General features: G+C 45.9%; 1 protein-coding gene across 1 annotated transcript in view; it reads right to left on the reverse strand.

Moving 5' to 3' along the window:
- Nucleotides 1-2,158: 2,158 nt before the first annotated feature.
- LOC119978255 (LEM domain-containing protein 2-like) overlaps nucleotides 2,159-21,763 on the reverse strand; it is a 34,831-nt gene continuing 15,226 nt past the window's right edge. The window contains exons 6-9 of the mRNA XM_038819735.1: nucleotides 18,653-18,798; nucleotides 8,235-8,336; nucleotides 5,778-5,880; nucleotides 2,159-4,203 (exon numbers count right to left, since the gene is read on the reverse strand). Of these exons, the coding sequence (XP_038675663.1) occupies nucleotides 4,056-4,203; nucleotides 5,778-5,880; nucleotides 8,235-8,336; nucleotides 18,653-18,798 (499 nt within the window). The 3' untranslated portion in view covers nucleotides 2,159-4,055. The remainder of the gene's footprint in view (nucleotides 4,204-5,777; nucleotides 5,881-8,234; nucleotides 8,337-18,652; nucleotides 18,799-21,763) is intronic.

Consider the following 21,763-nt stretch of genomic DNA (forward strand, 5'->3'; position numbering starts at 1 on the left):
GACTGGTGTTGCCGAACCTCAGCAACTACTACTGGGCGGCTAACATCGCCATGATAAGGAAATAGATGGTGAGTACGGGGTCGGTTTGGGAGCGGGGGAGGCTGCTTCGTCCAGGGGCACCAGCTTGGCAATCCTGGTCACGGCTCCACTGCCGCTCCCGCCGGCCAGGTACTCCACCAGCCCTATAGTGGTGGCGGCTCTGCAGATTTGGGGCCAATGGAGGAAGCATGCGGGGAAAGTGGGAGCGTCAGTCTGGTCCCCAATATGTGACAACCACCGATTTGTCCCGGGTAAGGTGGACGGCGGGTTTCGAGCGTGGCGGTGGGAAGGATGGGCGACTTGTTCCTGGAAGGAAGCTTCACGAACATGAGGGCGCTAGAGGAGAAGTTCGGGCTAGCGAGGGGGTATGACATTCGGTACTTGCAGGTGCGGGATTTCCTACGTAGACAGGTCCCGTCCTTTCCACACCTTCCACCAAGGAGGATCCAGGACAGGGTAGTTTCCAGGGGTGAGGTAGGAGAGGGGAGAGACTCAGATATTTATAAGGAGCTTATGGGAGCGGAGGACACAGGGACCGAGGAACTGAAAGTGGGAGGAGGAGCTGGTGGGGAGTTGGAGGATGGCGTATGGGCAAACGTCTGAGGAGGGTAAATGCAACCGCAACATGTACCAGGCTCGGCCTGATCCAGTTCAAGGTAGTTCACCGGGCCCACATGACGGTGGCCCGGATGAGCAAATTCTTTGGGCTGGAGGACAAGTGTGCTAGATGTGGGGGAGGACCAGCGAACCATGTCCACATGTTCTGGACGTGTCCAAAACTCAGGGGATACTGGCAGGGATTTGCGGACGTCATATCCCGGGTACTGAAAACAAGGGTGGCGATGAGTCCAGAGGTGGCGATTTTTGGGGTGTAGGAGCACCCGGGAGTCCAGGAGGGGATAGAGGCCGACGTTGTGGCCTTTGCTTCCCTGATAGCCCGGCGACAAATACTGTTGGCCTGGAGGGACTCAAAGCCCCCAAAGACCGAAGTATGGCTGTCGGACATGGCAAGCTTTCTCGGCTTGGAAAAAAAATCAAGTTTGCCTTACAAGGATCACTATCGGGGTTCGCCCGGAGGTGGCAACCATTCATCGACTTCTTCGCGGGGAATTAATCGTCAGCGGGGGGGGGGGTTTGAATAGTATAGAGTAGGGGGGAAGAATAGGCAGGTCTATTTGCGAGAGAAGAACTGTTATTTGCACTATGTTTTTGTAATTGGTATTTGCAAACTAATGTATATTGTTACTGTTTACAATGCCAAAAAGTACCTCAATAAAATTGTCTGTTTATAAAAAAAACATGTGGACCTTTAATGTGATTGGTCAAGTACTCGCATATACTATGCATGATAAAAACTTAATTGATGGTCATGATTGGACATAGAGAACCAGTAACAAATGATGCATTAAAGGCATTCAAAAGGCATCTTGACAAATACATGGATAGGATGGGTATAGAGGGATACGGCACAAGGAAGTGCTGAGGGGCTTGGCCAAGGTTAGTATCATGACTGGTACAGGCTTGGAGGGCCGAAGGATCTGTTCCCGTGCTGTATTCATCTTTGTTCCTTCTTATTGCCTGATATTCTAGGATATCTCCAAGGTTGAATGATACATTTCTGTCCATTTGTCAGTGAAAATGATGAATTATTGTCCTTGATTACTATGGAGTAGTTTCCATTTTCGGCATTCAGTGATTCCAGTGCAAATTGTACATGTTTTGAAAGGTTTTCCCGCCTCACCCTTCCGGGTTTCCATTCAAATTCATTTGCATGTCACCAAACATAAAATCTGCCCTGACCCAGTGCAATCAGGCAGCATTTTAAGTTGCAATTTACTTTTAAAAGAAAATTTGCTTTAAAAACATATCCCTTGATTTTTGCAAGAGCAGAAAGCAGATAAAAGTCTGATTAATACAACTGACAATTAATCTATCGCCAAACAAGTATTTTAAGTCACTGATGATTCAACATTTGTTATTAACGATTTTAAATTGCTGATATTGACTTAAAATAATAATTTCAATTTAGAATGGGGCATATCATTCATGCTACCTTCCACAATTATTCATTTAACTGGAATTTCTAATTAAACTCAGATATTTAATAAATTCACAAACATTGTTTTAATATTTTATTAAACTCTGAGAACTTTTGGTTCTGAAAATTACAAAAAGATTAAAAACCCATGCCCACATAAAAAAAACTCCACTGAATGCTTAATACAAATGGACTATTAAGTTTTAACATTTGAAAGCAATGAGCCATTTTCCTATTTTCCAACCAAAGCCTCCATCCTGATAACTGCATAGAAATAATGTTAAGTTGACCTCTGAAATCAGTAAAAGCATGCAATAATTAATAGACTTCAATTACTGTTTTCAATACTAAGAAGTTTAACTTCCTTACTGGGAGCAGTTTGGCACATTGCAAGCATAGTCCACTAAATTAGAAGCAAAATAGAAACCATGAAAAAGTTCATTTACATACCAATACAATAAGAAACTGTGCAATTTGAAATATTTTACTTAATGTAGTATTTTTTGTTCATGCATGATTATGTTTTAAGATATATATATATATGCTAATTTAACCACATTTCTTCATGCAAAAGAAAAAATATCAAAAAAGAATCAGGGATTCACAATAAATGCTGGTGTACTAAATCCTGTGAATGAATAAATAGAAAAACCTCTAAAAGAATTATAAAATTCAAACACACTGCCTGCTATAATTTTCAGCTAAGAAATAGCTTTCCTAATAAACATTCCCAGTTGTCTTCCTCTAATATGCAAAACAATTAAGTCGCATATAAAATACATGAATAGGCATTTGTTAAGTCAGAAAGTTGCAACTCAACCATCAGTTTTGATCAGGTATTACATAACCACATGAAGCTATTTTCATCCTTTAAAGTAGAAAAGGATGAGCTTGCATTTTAAGAAATAAAGTTAAATAAGAAAGTGCCATTTACAAATAGTCTGAGCTACCTAACTGTGGATATTTCCTTTATACTTTGCTGCTAGAGTTGAAAAACAGAAATAGAGCAAATGTGCGTATAGAAGAGGTGCCAGGGAAAACTGATGTGTACTGAAGTTACAAACCTGTTTACAAAGAGAATATTTGTTATGTACAATACGAAAGGAAATATACCCCAAAATGTGTAAAATAGTTTAATTGTATGCGTATATATATATTTATTAAAGTTGGTTCGTAAATCAAAATGAATGATAGGACAAGACGGGATCAGAATCTGAACACGTGTTTTAAATCTAGGGTGACAATAATTGAAGCCCCCTTACATAGGAGTAGTTCAAAGCTACGTATCATTTTATTGCTGTCAGCTTGAAAATCTTTCTTTTCCTGGCCCTTTTTGTATATCCAGATACTGTGCATGTCCTCTAGTTGTTAGAAGAAGCGAATGATCTGCTTCTATATCTCTACCAATTTTAATAAATACAGCTATGGTGCATTGTTTCTGTTACTAAACTTGTAATCCAAAGGCCTCAGCTAATAATTCAGGAGACCGAGAGTTCAAATCTCACCATGAGAATTGAACTGAGCTTAACTTGGAAACTGAAAACTGTTGGGAGATTGTCACTCCTGTCAGAAGAAAAGCTGCCATCTACTCAATTTGGACTATCTGCAACTCCAGTTCCTCAACATATGGTTGACTCTTAGCTGCCCTTTGCCGTTGCATAGTAAGCCACTCAGTTGTATTAGGGATGAACAATAAATGCTGGCCTTGCTCATAACTCCCCCATCCCAACAATGAATAATAATAATTTAAAAATCTGTCTACAGCAACTACAAGATGGTCCAAGGTACTCACTGATTTACTCTTTCTTCTCATGGAGTGGCACGTGCCTTCAAATGGCCCAGTTAAGATCAATTGCTGTGTAGAGGACCTCAGACACAAACATATATTTGTTCACTGCATGGTAAAAGGGTTCTAGTATGCCAACGCACTGCAGTAGGTTGGCGCACAATTTTCCTACTTCATACATCGAGTAAATTATCATATTGAGTCACAGAGGGATGAAGGCTGTGTCCACCTCCACACTAAGAAATCCTCTCCATTTATTCTCTGAGTCTCGGTACGAATCCGGGATTCATTTGCTTCAAGAAACACAACAGCATTTTGCCAGGTCTTCGTCAGCTTTTTCCTGATGCAAAAGAAAGTTGAAAATAAGGTTTTATCAATTTAGTATTAAAATTTGCTTTTTGTGGAATGGACCTAGGTTAGGGTGCAGAGGTGATGGGCCGAATGGCCTCCTTCTGCACTGTAGGGATTCTAAAAACAAAGAGATGTATGTCTTAAATAAGTTCTTTTGAGGCAAAATAGACATGAGATTATAGTCTTGGCATACGATCTACAAGCAATCGTTGGAGTTAGGGCACAACTGGTTCCTGAAAACTACGTTGTAAGTTGGAACGTTTAAGTTGGAATCAATTTCCCCAAAGGAGCAATGGTATAATAGGGGATTGGTTCCTGAACAAAGGATGGAAATCAATCATGGGATACCCCGGCCGTGTCAAATGCTCTCAACTGTTGCCCTGCCAAGTCACTGAAGCGGCTGTTGATGCCTGCATGCCTTAGCACAAGTTCTTCAGTTAGTGTGGGGGATACAATGGAGCAATTCCTCATTTTCAGTTGCCTGTTTAACCCTGAACTTTTGTTGAGTCTGAGTGCATATTAAATACAACATAAGCATATAAATGCATTAAAATTGTGATGGTTGTGCTAAATAAAAACTGACATTGGCTCACAGGTGGATTAACAGAATAAAATACTTGTATCCAACTTAATAAAGACGGCTCGACCTAATGAAGACAGTATAGTGCCTGGAGGACAGAGTAGCTGAAGAATCATAGAGGTGGATGTTGCACAACATCAATGCGCACAGATGAATGTGCTGCCGTTGCCTCATAAAGTTGAAACCAACATTATAAAGCTGAAACAGTGTGTCAATGTATAAATATTGTAAGAGCCATTCATCATAACTTGAACGTCATAAAGTCAAGCACTGCTTGTATTCATCTGCACTATTTTTTTCTCTTTTGTCTAGTGTCACGTTATTGCTTTGGTATTTTTATGGCGAACTACATGATGGAAATGCAGTCAGTGGGCAACTTATATGAAAGTGAGAGAAACTTTTACACACAAAACAAGGAACTCAGAGCATGTTTTTTTCAGTTGAAAGTAGTAGAAAGGGAGGGGCGATGTCTGGTTGCATATACCAGCAGATTTTTACTTTTTTGGTTAGGATCATTGATGACAGTGATAGAGTCAAAGTAAAGGCAACCTTTTATCTGCGGCAAATAATGTGAATAGCACAGTAATGTGAATAGCACAGTAACATTCCACTGTTTTATCAATGTGCTTGGCAAAAATAAAATATTTGTCGCATGGAAAGTCAGTCTGCACGATTAGTATAAATTAAATTATCACTCCACTACCAAAAAAGATACTTAAATTTTGGGTTGTGGCATTAGCTCCAATAATATTTTTATTTTGATGGAGAAATATTGCTACATTACGGATAAGATTAATCAGCAGGATACTGTGAATGAGGTTTAGTTGGTTTAAATATTGTGAAGCAGGTCAAAATAATAAACTTTTGATGAAAAATATAATCCACATTTGATCTGTAGGTGTGCAGACATCCATTTGTGGGAGTTTCAAAAGAAAGGTACATGAACACTCAGACAGAATTCTTTCTGTAATTTAATAACATACCTGTCCTCTGGTTGAATCAGTGTGTCACGGACATGGGGAATAGGTACATAAGGTATGAGTTCCAAATCCTTTTCCCAGTCTTGATTGTGAGCACGAACTACACCTGTTTTAAAAATTAAGTTACCTTTGTGAACCCAAAAAGCTGACATACATAATTACAAGACAAAGGCATTAGCTGAAAGACACAATATGTACTGTTGGCACTGACTATTTGATGAAATACGGTCCTATGATTGTTAAGTTATCCTTGAATATTGACAAAAATTGTGATTTTGCAGGTGAAACTCTCAAGAGCATGTGTCAACAAGGTAGTCAACTCTTCTGGAATCAATGCCAAGCTGAATCATATCCTATTGTATGCTCATATTGAGGATGGACACTTTGAATGACAATAAGTAGTAGGAATCCAAGCCAATTCTTCCCCAAGCTAACTTAGAAGTATTGACACAGAACTGTGGAGTGACAATCACTGTCGGACTGATATTCCGCTTCTTGTTACTTACCTTCGTCTGGACCTGCATATTTGGCCACACAGCAACCCACATTTGCTGAGAAATGGGCAGTATAGCTGCTCCTGGTGTCCCTTCTGAGCAGTGCAGCAGGTTCGGGGAAGTAAAACCATGCCCCCTTTTTACAGCACTAGCTGCTGTAAACCTGTTAAGTTTAAAGATCCCTACCATTCTGACAGGAGAGAAGGTAAATGCAAGTGGGTGAGATTAGGGTGGGTCGGGGGTGGGGGAGAGTTGGTTGGTCAAAGGTCAGGTGGGTAGAGAGGGTGCCAGTAGTTGGGGGCTAGTCAGGGATTGATGTCAGGAGGAGTGTTTGATTGAGGAGGAGAGAGTTGGGTGGCCGAGCAGGGGATGACCAGTTTGGGGCGGGGTGAAGTGAACACTCCACCAGGTGGGGTTGTGTGGCTGGCAGGTGAACATTGCTATGGGTTTTGGAATGCTTTGACACTCCAGCTGATTTATTTTGTGTTTTGTTGGTTTTACATCTATTGTGAAAAACACTATGGGTCGCAACTTCTAAGCTCAAGGGCATTGTATTTGGGGGATGGGGGTACCCTGTAGATGCAGTGGGGGAACCGCACCTAGAAGTTCCCTAACAAGGTTTGCGTAGCAATTGCCTGGAAATTGCAAACTTCTATAGACAATTGCCCTGCACTGGGATCCACTCACAAATACAACTTAAATCACAATCCTTAGATGGTTCTGACTGTCTTACATCAATAGTTACCCAGAAGAGGTTTGAATAATTAAAACCAATTCTCGCTTCTGGGTAATTATTGTACAAACCCACAATGACCACCCCTCCTCTATAAGGGACTTCCTCCTCACCCTCTTCAGCTCACAGGGCACTCGCCCTTCTCTCCCCCAACCTACAGGCCTCCCCACTGCCTGAATACCTTACTCCTCCTCCCGAGGGACTATACCTCCCAAAGGAAACACCCAACCTACGAGACTCGCCCATGCCCTATGGGGACTGTTAACACCACGCCCCCAAACCAGACCCAATTCTCTCCACCTTCCGTACCTACAACTGATCTGCCCTCAACGCTAGACTCCGGGGTTGCATTGTACTTGTCCAGGTCTCGCCTGGCCTGAGTTGGAAGGTTGGGCGAATTAGGTTGTCTGGATTTCAAGGTTCAAGGAGTGAGACAATCTGGCTCAATTACCACTCTACCGGATGTTAAAACCCTAAGTAAATCCATATAAAGACCATGGTTAGTATATGACAAAAAGCTCAAGTCTGCATGGTTCTAGCCAACCAAGAAGCCATCCAAGCAGCCTAAATCTTGAAATCAAAGTTTAAATTACCCACCTAAGTACCAGGGCTGTGCATAAGTTGGGATTTGCAATGGGTCCCTCAAGTATCTTTTGGGGTACCTCCAGTGTCTCGCTATCCGGAGCCCAGTAGATCTGGGCTATTGATTAAAAATATGGTGATTCTATTCATGCCTGGATGAGATCACGTACCTCTCATTAACCTGATAGTGAACTTGGGACTTTTCTGACATGTATGATTGACTGGATAAACTCATCGACCTATCAAAGCATTTTCCAATAATGCTTTTTAAAATAAATTAAAAATATCATCTAATTCAAATGCTCAGTTTTACAACTATATTGGGACTAGCTTAATTTGGCATCCACCACTGAGCACCTTAACTCTATGTCATTACCAAGAACTGTGACATTACCAGTATAAGAGTCTACAGATTTCAAGTGAGAAACAGAAAGCATGAGAAAAAGAACATAGGTGCATTTGTGCCAATCACAAAACAAACACATTGCCTGGTAAGTTACATTGATCTGAACACACATAAACATAAGCAATGACTCATAAACACAAATATTAAAATTTTAGCAACATCATACAGATTTTGTTTTTAGCTTCGTTACAGTGTTAATGTAAGCCTATTTGTGACAATAAAGATTATTAAAGATTATTAAGTACCTATGATTTTGTTCACCATTTCATATACAGCTTGTTGTTGTTCTTTCATTTTCTTCATTTGGTACTTCAGTAAAAGCAACATAATCCACAAAAGGCTTAAAACTATAAAAACACAGAAAAACTCATTAGCTCAGATTATTTTTTTCGGATTTTTGTAATAAATTGATTGAGCAATTGTACATTCTACAATAAGAATGAACTTTAAAGATCCAACTCTGGTTTCCTTTGTCTACTTTCTCAGTTCCACTGTCCAATTGCAGCCTCCAGCTATCCTGTCTCTATCCTCTAGAACTCTTTCCTTAAAATCCAGCCACATTATTTCCTCGTTCTCCCATAAAAGTCTCCTAAAACCTAGTTCTTTAACCATTCTTTTGGTCATCATGCCTCTCTTCTGCTGCTTGGGTCACAGGTGTTATTTATATCTGTATTGTTGCAACAGAATGTAAGGTTTCAGATAGAACATTACAAACAATAGTTAAGCTATGGCTACTAGAAACAACAGTGGTCAAAATCATTAAGGACTGGCATACTTACAGGATATTCATCTGCAAGTAGGTTTTAAAGAAGCTTTTAATGATCGAGGGATCTGGGATGGAATTATAGTGCTAGAAGTGAAGGCTGTGATTTGGACAGTGACGGCAGAGTATTATGGTGTGGTGTAGTGCAGTGGTTATGTTACTGGCTGGGTAATTGAGAGACCAAGGCTAACAATTCAGAGAACCAATCCCACCAGTTTGAGAATCTGGAGTCAATTTAAACAAACTCTAAAAGTAAAAACTCAAATGGTTCAGTAATGTCCTGTTAGCAAGACAACCTGCCATACTTACCTGATGTATATGTGGGGTCAGTGTTACATACTAATGCTCTATTCCACTGGTAGTAGTCGTGCACTAAGGTTTAGTTTTGTGTTCAGCCCGTGAATGGACTACGGGTGTGCTTTGTTTATAATGCAAACAAAACTTACTTAATTAATTTAAAACACTGAGCAAAGTCAATAGGATTAAAAGAACAAACCTGCATTTCTTTAGTGATTTTCAAAACTTCATGATGTTTCCAATTTGCTTCCCAGTTAATAAATTGTTTGAAGTTATAATTAAAACTGTTGATTTGTAGATAAATACAGCGGGCAGAAACTGCAACAAGTTGCTTTGGAATTTCGACAGCCTAGATTCTGTGTGCAAATCCTCGAGTCAGACATTCACACACCTGCTGACTCAGAGTTAGGAATATTATCATTAAGTCAAGCTGACACTTTAGTGGTGGAAGTTACGTGGAGGCAGACCAAGAGAAAGGGGAAAGGCAAATGTAGAGGAGAAACAGAAAAAGAACAAGAGAATTTTGGCATACAACTTGTATACAAGGGCAAGCAAAGAACTTTTAGCAATACAATATGGTGCCTAGATATTGTCAGTTTGGTAACCTCATACGAAAAGCTTTACTAATGATTTAGATTATCTGTTACTTTATATAACAAACTCGAAGTAGATTTATTGCTACAATGCAGCAGTGATTTTACAGAGGTATGATATATGATTGTTTTGCCTCAATAATCAAATTATAGAGGTGAGATGACTTGTTAAAATTATTGATTTGAGACTTCCGGTGGCGTGGGCGCGCAGGGCGGCCGCAGCGCAAAGAGCTCCCGCCAGTGGCCGCGAGTCGTGGCACACACCCCCAACTACCGTCGGCCTTTGGGGCCGTCGCGAGCAGCCAGCGGGGCCGGTTTAAAAACCGGTGAAGAACCCTGCGCGGGTGTTGGGGCGGCGGGGGCTGAGGTTCTGGGCGGCATCGGGGCCAGAGCAGCGGGGGCGGAGCTACGAGGAGGCAGGCCCGAGTCCAGGATACCATGTAAGTGCGGTGTCCCACAACGAATGGCTCCCACCTAGGAGGAAGAAAGAAGGCTGGAACCTGGTCCCAAGGGAGTTCTGGATAAGTACAGAGGGGAAAGGAAGAGAGCTGGAAGATTTAAAGAAGTTTGGTGAAGTTTTTTTTTCCTCCCCTTTGTCTTTAAAAAAAACAATTATTCAGATTGATGAAGGACAGAAGGGTGGAGGGAGAAAGAGGAGAAGAGAAAGAAAGTGAAAAACAATAAGCTGCTAAAGGATGCGAAAAGCAGCATCGAAGAAAGGAGGAAAGCCGCTGAAGGAGAAGACGAATAAAAGTGGTGATAGGATGGCGGAAGCCGAACTGCAAAGCGGGGCCACACTATTTACGGTGGAGAAAATGACCGAGGCGATGGCGGTGGAGCTGGAAAAACAGTTTGCGAGGCACATGGAGGCCTGGAAAAAGGAGACAGCGGCTGCATTGAAGTTACTGGTGGAGGAGGCAACCGCCCCGATAATTGCACCGATGAAGGTAGCGATGGCAAAGGCATTGGCCGAGGTGAGAGAGCAGGGCGAGAAGATGAAAGAAGTGGAGGACGCCATGTCACGACACAGTGACCAGGTCACCTCGATGGGAGATGAGTTGCGGAGGGCTGTGGAGATTAATAGAGATCTCCGAGCAAAGCTGGAAGATTTGGAAAACCGCTCACGGCCGCATAATTGGAGAATTGTGGGCTTGCCCGAAGGGACAGAGGGCCCAAGGCCAACACAATACTTCGCTAAGAAGTTGGCGGAGCTGATGGGGGAGGGTGAGAGCCCCACCCAGTACGAGCTAGACCGAGCCCATCGGTCATTAAGGCCGAAGCCCAAAGTGAACGAGCCGCCAAGGCCAGTAATTATCTGCTTCTATAAGTTTTGCATGAAGGAGAAGGTGTTAAACTGGGCGAAGCAGAAGCAGGAGGTACTGTGGGATGGTACTACGGTCCGGATCTACCAGGACTTGACGGTGGAGTTGGCAAAAAGACAAGCGGCGTTTGGGCAAGTGAAGGCGACGTTGTACAAGAAGGGGGTACGATTTGGTATGGTGTACCCAACGAGGTTGAGGGTAACGTATAACGGCAAAGACTTTTATTTTGAGACAGTGGATGCAGCTGAGGCGTTCGTGAAGGCAGAAGGCTTGGGACAGACATGAAGAGCGGAGCTGGAAGAAAGACTGTGGACTGTGTTTGAACAGCCGGAAAATGTATAAATGTTATAACTTTCTTTTTACGGATTTGTATTGTAATCTACTTCTCTTTGTATTGTTATCGAGTTTAAGTTAATGGTGGGTTGATGGGCGCTCTATGTTGCGACGGTTAAATGGTATGTTCGTGAATTGTATGGGTTGGATTGTTGGGTTTGGTTTTTTTTCTCTGGGATTGGGTGGAAGTAGATGATATGTCTTGGCGGGGGGGAGCCACCCGCACTAGCTAGCTAAAGTCAGCTAGTGAACGGAGGTGAGAGGAGAGGAGGGCTGCGGACATTGGAGTCTGGATAGCAGATGTCAATGGGCCTACGAGGCGAGCGAGAGTGGAGGGGGAAGGGTTGGATGCTGGGGGATGTTGTTTCAGGGGGAAAGGTAGGGGGGGTTTTTGGGAGGGGGAGGGGGAAGGCGTTCGATGTTAACAATGGACAGGGGTGGGTCAGGCTTCTGGGGCAGGGCCCGGCGGTATGTTGATGATGGATAAGAAAGGTGGGGGGGTGAGACACCCCCCAGTAAGGATAGTTACGTGGAACGTGAGAGGGCTAGGAGGTCCGGTCAAGAGGTCAAGGGTGCTTGTGCATCTTAAAAGTCTGAAAACCGATGTGGCAATGCTGCAGGAGACTCACTTGAGGGTGAAGGACCAGGTGAGACTTAAAAAGGGTTGGGTTAGCCAAGTGTTTCACTCTGGATTTGATGGAAGGGCTCGAAGGGTAGCAGTGTTGGTCAGCAAAAGGGTACACTTCCAGACGGAGAAGGTAGTGGCAGATGAGGGGGTAGACATGTGATTGTGGCCGGGGAGGACTTCCGGGTGTGCATTATGGAGTGAGTGTGCACACAGAGGCAGCTCCTGCCTAAGATTGCAGAAAAGAGCTCTTTTTTGGGCAGCACGGGTTGGAATTTCGATGAAAAGGCGTGGGGGAAGGTTCAAGGAGTATTTTCCCCCAGGAATAGGATGTTTCTTGGTTATCAGACCCTTAGAAACAGTGCAGGATTTGTCTGAACAGCAACAAACAAAAGCAAGCATGCTAGCGGGGGAAGGGCCAGCTTATAGGTCTCAAGCTGACCTGAGGGCCTTTATGAAAGCTGAATTCCAGCAGCAGAGGGAAGAACTGTGAAAAGATCTCACCAAGGCCATTAAAGAAGCGGAGACGGACTTCCGGTAGCGGTGATGCAGAGCTAAGCCGCACGTTCAGTGGCTCCCACTATTTTCGGACTTTGGGGCTCTTTTAAGGGCTCGCAGTGGTGCTGTTTGGGCTTTTCCCCGTGGGGGAACACTCCTTCTCAGATTCTCCACCGGTGGATGGCCTGGACTAGGAGTGGAGCGGTCAGAAAATCGGCTTTGTAGGTGCGGCACCGCAGCTCCCGCTACTTAAGGACTTTTGGGCCGATTTGAGGGCCTCAAACAGTGCTGTCTCAACGAATCCCGGTGGGGGAAGGTGTCTAGAGGCGCATTCCCCATAATTTATGGTGCTCACCCGGAGTGGGGCAAAGGAAAAAGCTGCAGCAGCTCCCCAAGAAAAGCGGAGGAAGCAGGATAAAATGGCGGCCGGCGGAACACCCAAGGACTGGTGGAAGTGGGCGCAGGAGCAGCAGGCCTCTCTTCTGCGCTGTTTTGCGGAGCTGAAGGCTGAGTTGCTGGACTCCCTGAATGCGACTACCAACAAGCTGCTTGGGACCCAGGCGGCGTCTATTCGGGAATTGCAGCAGCAGGCCGCTGAGCGGGAGGAGGAGGCCGTGGTCCTCGCGGGGAAAGTGGAGTTGCACGAGGCACTTCACAAAAAGTGGCAAGACCGCTTGGAGGAGCTGGACGTTCGCACGAGGCGAAAGAATTTGAGGATCCTGGGCCTGGCGGAGGGGCTGGAAGCGGTCGGATCTCCCGTCGTACGTGACCACGATGTTGAGCTCGTTGATGGGAGCGGGGTCCTTCCATTTGCCCCTGGAGCTGCAGGGAGCTCACAGAGTGCTGGCCAGGAGGCCTAAGGCAAATGAACCCCCGCGGGCGGTGCTGGTGCGGTTCCATCGATTTAGTGACCGGGAGTGTGTGCTGCGCTGGGCCAAGAAAGAGAGGAGCAGCAAGTGGGAGAATTCGATAGTGCAAATCTACCAGGACTGGAGTGCGGAGGTGGCAAAGCGGCGGGCCGGGTTCAACCGGACGAAGGCGGTGCTGCATGCCAAGCAGGTCAGATTTGGAATGCTGCAGCCTGCGCGTCTGTGGGTGACATATAAGGACCGGCACCACTACTTCGAGTCCCCGGAGGAGGCGTGGGCCTTTGTACAGGCGGAGAAGCTGGACTCGAACTAGGGTCTGGGGACACGCTATGACCGTTGCTGTTTTTGCTGTTGCTGTTCTTCAATTTTGACACGTGTTTTTTTTTATGCTGGTTTTCTTTTTGCTCTGTTTCCGGGTGGGTTTGTCTGTTGGGTATGGGTGTGGGGTAAGTGGGGAACGTTGGGGGCATGTGCTTTATATGTTCTCTTCGGTACGGGGCTGGGGGTTGGGGTGAAACTGGATTTTGAGGAGCTGCGTCAGAAGGGTGGGGTGTGACAGTGTGAAAGCGCGGGCTTTCCTCTGGTTGTTCGCGCTGCGGGGCAGGGGGGGGCGGAGCTGGAGGTGGGGGCGTGGCCTCTACTGGTTTTCTTTCCCGCGCTGAAGCGGGGCCAAGGAGGTGTGGCAAGAGGGGGATGACCCCATGCCGGGAGGAGATGGGTTTTGGCAGGAGCAGCCGGGTCAGCAGAAGTCAGCTGACTCACGGAAGTACCATGGAGGGTGCGTCGCGGCTAGGAGGGGTCCTAGCCTGGGGGGGTGGGGGGGGATACCGGGTTGCTGCTGGAATGGCCAGGAAGGAGCTGGCATGGGCCGGGGGGTTAGAGAAGAGGCGTTATCGCCATGGGGAACGGGTCAGGCGGGGCGAGCTGGCCTGGGGCGAGCAGTCGATAAGCTAGAGAAGGTCAAATTCGCCCTGAGAGGGTCGGTACAAGGGTTCTTTAGGCGGTGGCAGCCTTTTCTCGACTTTCTGGCTCAACGATAGGGTACGGGGACAGCAGCAGCAGCAACCCGGGGAGGGAAAAGGGGAGGGAAAAGGGGAGGGAAAGGGGGGGGGGGGGGGGGCCGACAATGACTATGTTTGTTTATTTAATTTTAATATTTTTAAAGTTCTTTTGTTGTTCATTAGGGTTGGGGGGGTGGGGGGATGTGATACATGCGCCGATACGGTCTGGGGGTGTCACAGTTATTATGGGTTATTTTGTTGCATTTCATTGTTTGTCGTTATGTTTTATATTTTCTGTAAAAAATTCCAATAAAAATTATATATAAAAAAAAAGTGATTGTGGCCGGGGCGCTGGACGGCAGATTAGTGGCGCTGGTAAGTGTATACGGTCCCAACTGGGACAATGCGGGATTTGCGAGGAAGGTATCTGGAGCCATTCCTGACTTAGACACACACAAGCTGATTGTGGGGGGGGACTGGAACCTGGTGCAGGAGCCAAGGTTGGACAGATCACGGCCGTGCTCGCTGGTCCCATCAGGGGGGGGCAAAGGCGCTAGCTGGGCTAATGGTGGAAATGGGAGGGGTGGACCCTTGGACGTTCCTGCACCCAGGGGAACGGGAGTACTCGTTTTTCTCAGCAGTCCATAGGGTATATGCACGGATTTACTTTTTTGTGGAGGGAAAGGCTTTGCTGGCTGGAGTCAAGGGGTCGGAATACTCTGCAATTGCTGTGTCAGATCACGCGCCACACTGGGTGGATATGGTGCTGGAGAAGGGGGTAGTGCAGAGGGCGGGGTGGAAATTGGATGTGGGGCTTTTGGGGAACCAAGTATTCTGTGAAAAAATTGAAAAGGTAATTAAGGAATATGTAAGATTCAACTGTGCGGGTGAGGTGTCAATGGCAGTCGTCTGGGAGGCTCTAAAGGCGGTAGTGAGGGGTGAGGTAATTCTGTTTAAGGCCAGGTTGGACAAAGAGGAGAGGTTGGAATGGCAGAGGCTAATAGATGAGATGTTGGAGGCAGATAGGAGTTATGCGGAGGATGGGGTCCCAGCGATGCTGGGAAAGAGGAAGGAACTACAGGCGAGCTTCGACCGACTATCCACCAGGAAGGCGGTGCGCCAACTGAGGCAAGCGAGGGGTGCAGTTTATGAACATGGAGACAAGGGGGGCCGTACGTTAGCAGGTCAGCTCCGGAGGGAGGCAGCAGCAAGGGAAATTCTTCAGGTAAGGGATAGGGCCGGGAAGTTGGTGGTGGCTCCGGAGCGGATTAACAAGGTTTTTGAGGAATTCTACGAGAGGTTGTACAGGTCAGAGCCACAGGGGGAGACCGTGAGATGCTGGAATTTCTAGATGGGTTGGAGTACCCGAGGCAAGGGGAGGGAGACAAGGCTATATTAGAAGGAGCAATACTGGAGCAGGAGATAAAAGACACGATTGGGAGGATGCAGTCAGAGAAGGTGGCAAGGCCGGATGGGTTTCCGGTGGAATATTATAAAAAATTTAAGGATAAGTTGGCACCCTGATGGTAGGGATGTTTGAAGAGGCGATAGGGAAGGGAGTGCTGCCGCAAACCTTGGGGCAGGCATCGATTTCACTGTTGCTTAAAAAGGATAAGGATCCGACGGAGTGTGGGTCATATAGGCCCATTTCACTTCTTAATGTGGACGCAAATGTATTGGCAAAGGTACTGGCTGGTAGGCTGGAGGGGTGCCTCCCGAAGATGATAGGTGAGGATCAGACAGGGTTCGTGAAAGGGAGGCAGCTGTTTTCGAATATTAGGAGGGGTTTGAACGTCGTTATGGCACCCGCGGAAGGGAAGGAAACAGAGGTGGTGGTGGCACTGGACGCCGAGAAGGCGTTTGATCGGGTAGAATGGGGGTACCTGATGGCAGTGCTGGAACGGTTTAGGATTGGACCATGATTTGGGAACTGGGTAAAGTTATTATATAAGGAGCCGAAGGCGAGTGTCCGCACGAACAATATCAGTTCGAGATACTTCTCTCTCCACCGTGGGACGAGGCATGGATGACCTATGTCACCCCTGCTGTTTGCGCCGTTGGCCATCGCATTAAGAAGTTCGGGAGCATGGAAAGGAATAGTGAGGGGGGGATAGAGCATAGGGTGTCCTTGTATGACGACGACTTGCTGCTGTATATGTCGGAGCCGAGTGCGTCGATAGGAGGAATATTGGAGTTGCTGCAGGTATTTGGGTCTTTCTCTGGGTACAAGCTGAACTTGGACAAGAGTGAGTATTTTGTGGTGTCAAGACTGGGGGTGGGGGCAGGGGTGGTGGGGCTGCCATTCCGTAGGGCAGGGACTCACTTTAGGTATTTGGGGGTGCAGGTTGCCCGGGAGTGGGGAAGGCTTCGCAGATACAACATCACTAGTTTGGTGGGGAGAGTGAAAGCCAACCTGGCGGGGTGGGATGGTCTCCCTCTATCACTGGCGGGTCGGGTGCAGGCGGTTAAAATTAATGTGTTGCCGCTATTTCTGTTTATTTTTCAATGCCTACCGATTTTCCTGCCAAAGTCGTTTTTCAGGGAGATTGAGGGGAGGATTACCTCGTTTATATGGGGAGGGAAGGTGGCCAGAGTGAGGAAGGTGCTGCTAGAGGGGAAGGCAGGCAGGGGGTTTGGGTCTCCCGAACCTGATGTACTACTACTGAGCGGCAAATGTGGAGAAGGTGCGGAGCTGGGTCAGAGGGGTTGATTCCCAGTGGGTCAGAATGGAAGAGAGTTTATGCAGGGTGTCGGGGCTGAAGACACTAGCAAGGACCCCGCTCCTGATAGCTCCGGGGAAATACTCAGGGGGTCCGGTAGCAATAGCTTCATTGAAAATCTGGAGGCAGTTTCGCCAACACTTCGGGTTGGCGGCAGGGACGAGGGAAATGCCGATCCGGAGAACCACAGATTTGAGCCAGGGAGGTGGGATGGAAGCTTTCGGAAATGGGAAGAGAAGGGGATTAAGACTCTAAAAGATTTGATTCTCGGAGTCGATTTGCAGGATTGAGGGAGCTGGAAGCGAAGTATAGGCTGGAGCAGGGAGAAGTGTTTAGGTATATGCAGGTTCGGGACTTTGCCAGGAAGGAGATACAGAGCTTCCCGGAGGAACCGGCCTCCACGTTGTTGGAGGAGGTGCTGACGGCAAGTGGACTGGAGAAGGGGACAGTGTCAGCGGTATACGGAGCTATGTTGGAAAAGGATAAGGCACCACTGGAGGGGATCAAAGCGAAGTGAGAGGAAGAATTGGGAGAGGTTATAGAGGAGGGGGTCTGGTGTGAGGTGCACCGGAGAGTGAATGCCTCCACCTCGTGTGCGAGGTTGGGGCTGATACAGCTGAAGGTGGTGTACAGGGCACACCTCACGAGGGCAAGGATGAGATGATTCTTTGAAGGGGTAGAAGATGTGTGTGAACGGTGCGGGGTGTCGGATCAGCCAGGGTTGGAAACGGGTGCGGAGGCAGATATCAGAGCCTTTGCTTCGTTGATCGCCCGAAGTCGGATCCTGCTGGGATGGCCTCTCCACCCTATGCCCTGGCGTGGCGAGGGGACCTGTTGGAATACTTGACCCTTGAGAAGGTTAAGTTCGAACTGAGGGGAAGCTCGGAGGGGATCTACAAGTCTTGGGCACTATTTATTATGCACTTTCAAGAACTGGATAACATCGAACATTAGTTGGGGGGGGGGGGGGGGAGGGGGGGGGGGGGGGGGCGTGCGGGGGGAGGGGGGCTATGTATGTTGAAGATGACTATGGGTAATCCCTGATTCCTTTTTTTTTTCTTTGTCATTTGTTTATGTTAACATGCGGGATGATGTCTGGGCATGGTGGGAGGATGGGATCGTTGTTACTGTTATGGGGTTTGAGATATTTGTTGTTGGTTATTGATTGTTGTTGGGTGTAAATTCGGGAGAAAAATTGTGAAAAAGGAGAATAAAGATATTTTTAAAAATAAAAAATTATTGATTTGTTTCAATTAACAGAATATGACCAGTGTTTTTCATTCCATGCGGTAAAATAGCTGGGAAGGTTTGTTAAGATTAAACAATTTGAGTAAGAAGTATTGAAGATGAGGTAACCTTCAGAAAATAACAAATGCATTAAGATACCTCTAATTTTCCCACATATATCCATAATGCAACATAAGATTTGGATTTAGAGAGCGATTCCTGTTAGTTTCTCATTAAAAGTAATCGCGAGTGCTCCTCTTATCTTGCATATTGAGCTTTTTTCGATGATTGTCTTTTTTGAGGATCGTTACCAAATCTGTCATAGTTCTTGGTTTGAGACAACTACATTTACTGTGGGGCTGACTATTTGAAAATCTAAAACAGTATCTTACATCTACACAGGTTAATGGCTTACCCAAGATAAAGATTAACATTCTGTGAATAATAATGAAAACAGCATGACGGAGACGACAATGCAAATCCATCTGTGGACGAGTAGATTCAAGACAAGTCACTTGATCCACTGCAGTTACTGCTGCCTCAGAATCTTTACCAACTAGCCTGTAACAAGATATGCAAAGAAAATATAAACTAGCAACTACATGAACTTTATTCAAGAGCATGGTTACAATAGTCACAAAGTTTTTAAATCACTCATATATAATATAGTGATTTAAGTCAATTATTTAAACTTGGCAGTGACAATCTTTATTAAAGATAACTATCAAATGTGTTATGGAACTTTGACTGAGAGCGCCTACAATTGCAAATTATTAGGCCACATCAAGTTAACTGACTGTTTATACCATGCATCAGGTAACTTGGGCATAATTTTAATCCAAGACTTTTGTGACATACCATTTAGAGAACATATATAATAGAAACAATTTCCCAATGTTGCTAATATTTTCATCCATTCTAAGTTTAAACAATTATCAGAGTTCTTGATCAAAATAACCGATCATGCAGTCCCAGTCATTGTTTTGATAGTTCTTATGGAGGAACGTTAACTTTAAAATCTTATCTAAAGTTTGCCACACAGCTTGACCCTCATGGAGCTGTATTTTTTTTGTACTGTTTCCAATTAAAGAACAAAGATTACAAAATAAATGATAGTACAAAGCAGATTGGATTTTCTTTAAAAAAATCAAAAGGGAAAATCTAAAATACCTATTTTTTGTCTTCTTGTTACATCATCAACAAATGCTCCCCACAGTAGATGGGGTTGGTTCACTGATTTCTCCTCCTTTCTATGAGAAAGCATTTCAGTTGAAGCAGTGTCTTCTATGAAGGCAGGACCTCAAACTAACAACTTCTTGTGTGCCGCATCTCAAGTTCAAAACCACATTTTACTAATTAATTTTGCTGAACCCACAGCAGCTTCATTTTAATAAAAGGCTCATAAAAAAGGAAATGTGCTAACTTCTTATCGATCCATCTAAATTTATTGCATTACTGTTAATTGTTCAAATACATTTGTAAATATAAAAGATAATGCTCCAACTCTAATAATGTGGCATTTAAAATGCCGAGACATTTAAACATTGTGCCAATTATGAACTACACCGAGGACTTCCGGTGACGGCGGGCAGGAGGCAGCCGCACACTGGAGGGCTCCCGTTCGGAAACGGAATTTTCGGGGTCTTAACGCCCGGTCCCAGGGGCAACGGAGGCTGCAAAAGCAGTAAGAAGGCACAGTGAGGTGGAATGTCCAAGTTAGGGGAAACAAACGGCCGTGAAAAAAGTGGTTAATGAAAGTCCGCCGGGGAGTGGAAAGGTCAGCGCGGGGACTGCAAGGAAAGCAGAGGCTGGGGCACCAGGGGAGGGCGCATTGCTCACGGCAGAAGAAATGACCACGGTGATGGCCGGGGAACTTGAAAAGCAGTTCACAAAGCACATGGAAACGATGAAGAGGGAGATGGGGGTGGTATTGGAAGTGCTGATGGAGGAGGCGATTGCCCCGGTGAGGGCGGCGGTATCGAGCGGTGGCGGAGGTGCGGGAGCATGGTGAACACTGAAGGAAGTGGAAGAGGCATTATCGCAGCACAGTGATCAACTCACCTCGATGGGGAAGGAGTTGCGCAGGGTGCTAGAGACCAACAAGGGTCTGCGAGCCAAAATGGAAGACCTGGAAAACAGATCCAGGCAACAGAATCTGAGGATTGTGGGTCTGCCCGAAGGAGTGGAAGGCCCGAGGCTGACGGAGTATTTTGCCACGATGTTGGCAAAGCTATTGGGGGAGGGGGGGATGATCCCTCCCGATATGAACTGGATTAGGCTGATCGGTCGTGGAGGCCTATACCAAAGGCGAGTGAGCCGCCAAGAGTAGTGACTCTTTGTTTCCATAGGTACAGCGTGAAGGAGAAGGTCCTGTGCTGGGCAAAGCAGAAGCGGGTGGTGCAGTGGGCTGGAGCTGATATACGCATATACCAGGATTTTACGGTGGAGTTGGCGAGGAGGCGGGCTGCCTTCAGCCGGGTGAAGAAGGCACTACATCAGCAAGGTGCAGTGTGGCAAAGTATATCCAGCTAAGTTGAGGGTGACCTACATATCCAAGGACTTTTATTTTGGGATGGCGGAAGCAGCGGAGGAGTTTGCGAAGGCAGAAGGACTGTGGCAGAATTAAGAAATGGTCGTGTACCGATGTAGCCTCATGTAACTTTAGTTTTTCACTGCGTGTTGGTGTATGTACTAAATGAGTCAACGCTTTATATATTTGGACAAGGGAAGAGATGGGACTTTCATTTGCAATGATGATTCTTTGGCCTTTGGTGTGTATGCGGGGGTTGTGTGCTAAAGGGGATTTCTTGGTTTTCCTGGGAACGGGCAAGGAGGAAGGAGACGCGGGCGGGGGAGTGAGGTGGGGGAAGGGGCTGCGGCCATCGGAGCCTGGTAGAACAACTGCCGGTGAGTCTAGCCAAGGTGAAAAGTTGGGGGAAGGTACCGAGGTTGGAGGGAGGAGTTTACAAGAGGAAGTGGAGGGGAGGAGTCTGGGGAGGGGTCTACAATTCATGGGTGTCATTCGCGGAACATTTTCGGGGATTGGATGGAATTGAATATTAGGGGGACGGGCTGGGGGGTGGGCTTTATATGTCAATGGTGACCATAGGCGATTCCTGATTCTTTTTTCTTTTCCCACTTTGGCAGGGTTTGTTTTATTTGATGCTTATTTGTCAGGTGGACCTCTGTTTGGGGTGGTGGGAGGTTGGGATCGTTGTTGTTGATAAGGGGATTGACATTGCATTTGTTACCGATTACTGTTTGTTGGTGGGATGTAAACTCTGAAGAAACCGTGATAATGGAGAATAAAAATATTTAACAAAAAAGTGAACTACACCGAGATTGCCATAATGGATTTAAATTTGGACTCCTGATATCCAGGAAAGACATTTTAATCCCTTTTCATTGCTCTTAATTTGTATCCAAATTCTAACAGGGAAATATAAGTCCTTCCAAAACACAGTCATATAGCCAATGCAGATGTTTGCTTATTCACCTTGGTAAAAAAAAGTGCTGGAATCCCATG

This window comes from Scyliorhinus canicula, chromosome 15 (assembly GCF_902713615.1).
Source record: "Scyliorhinus canicula chromosome 15, sScyCan1.1, whole genome shotgun sequence".
In the NCBI taxonomy this organism is placed as follows: domain Eukaryota; kingdom Metazoa; phylum Chordata; class Chondrichthyes; order Carcharhiniformes; family Scyliorhinidae; genus Scyliorhinus; species Scyliorhinus canicula.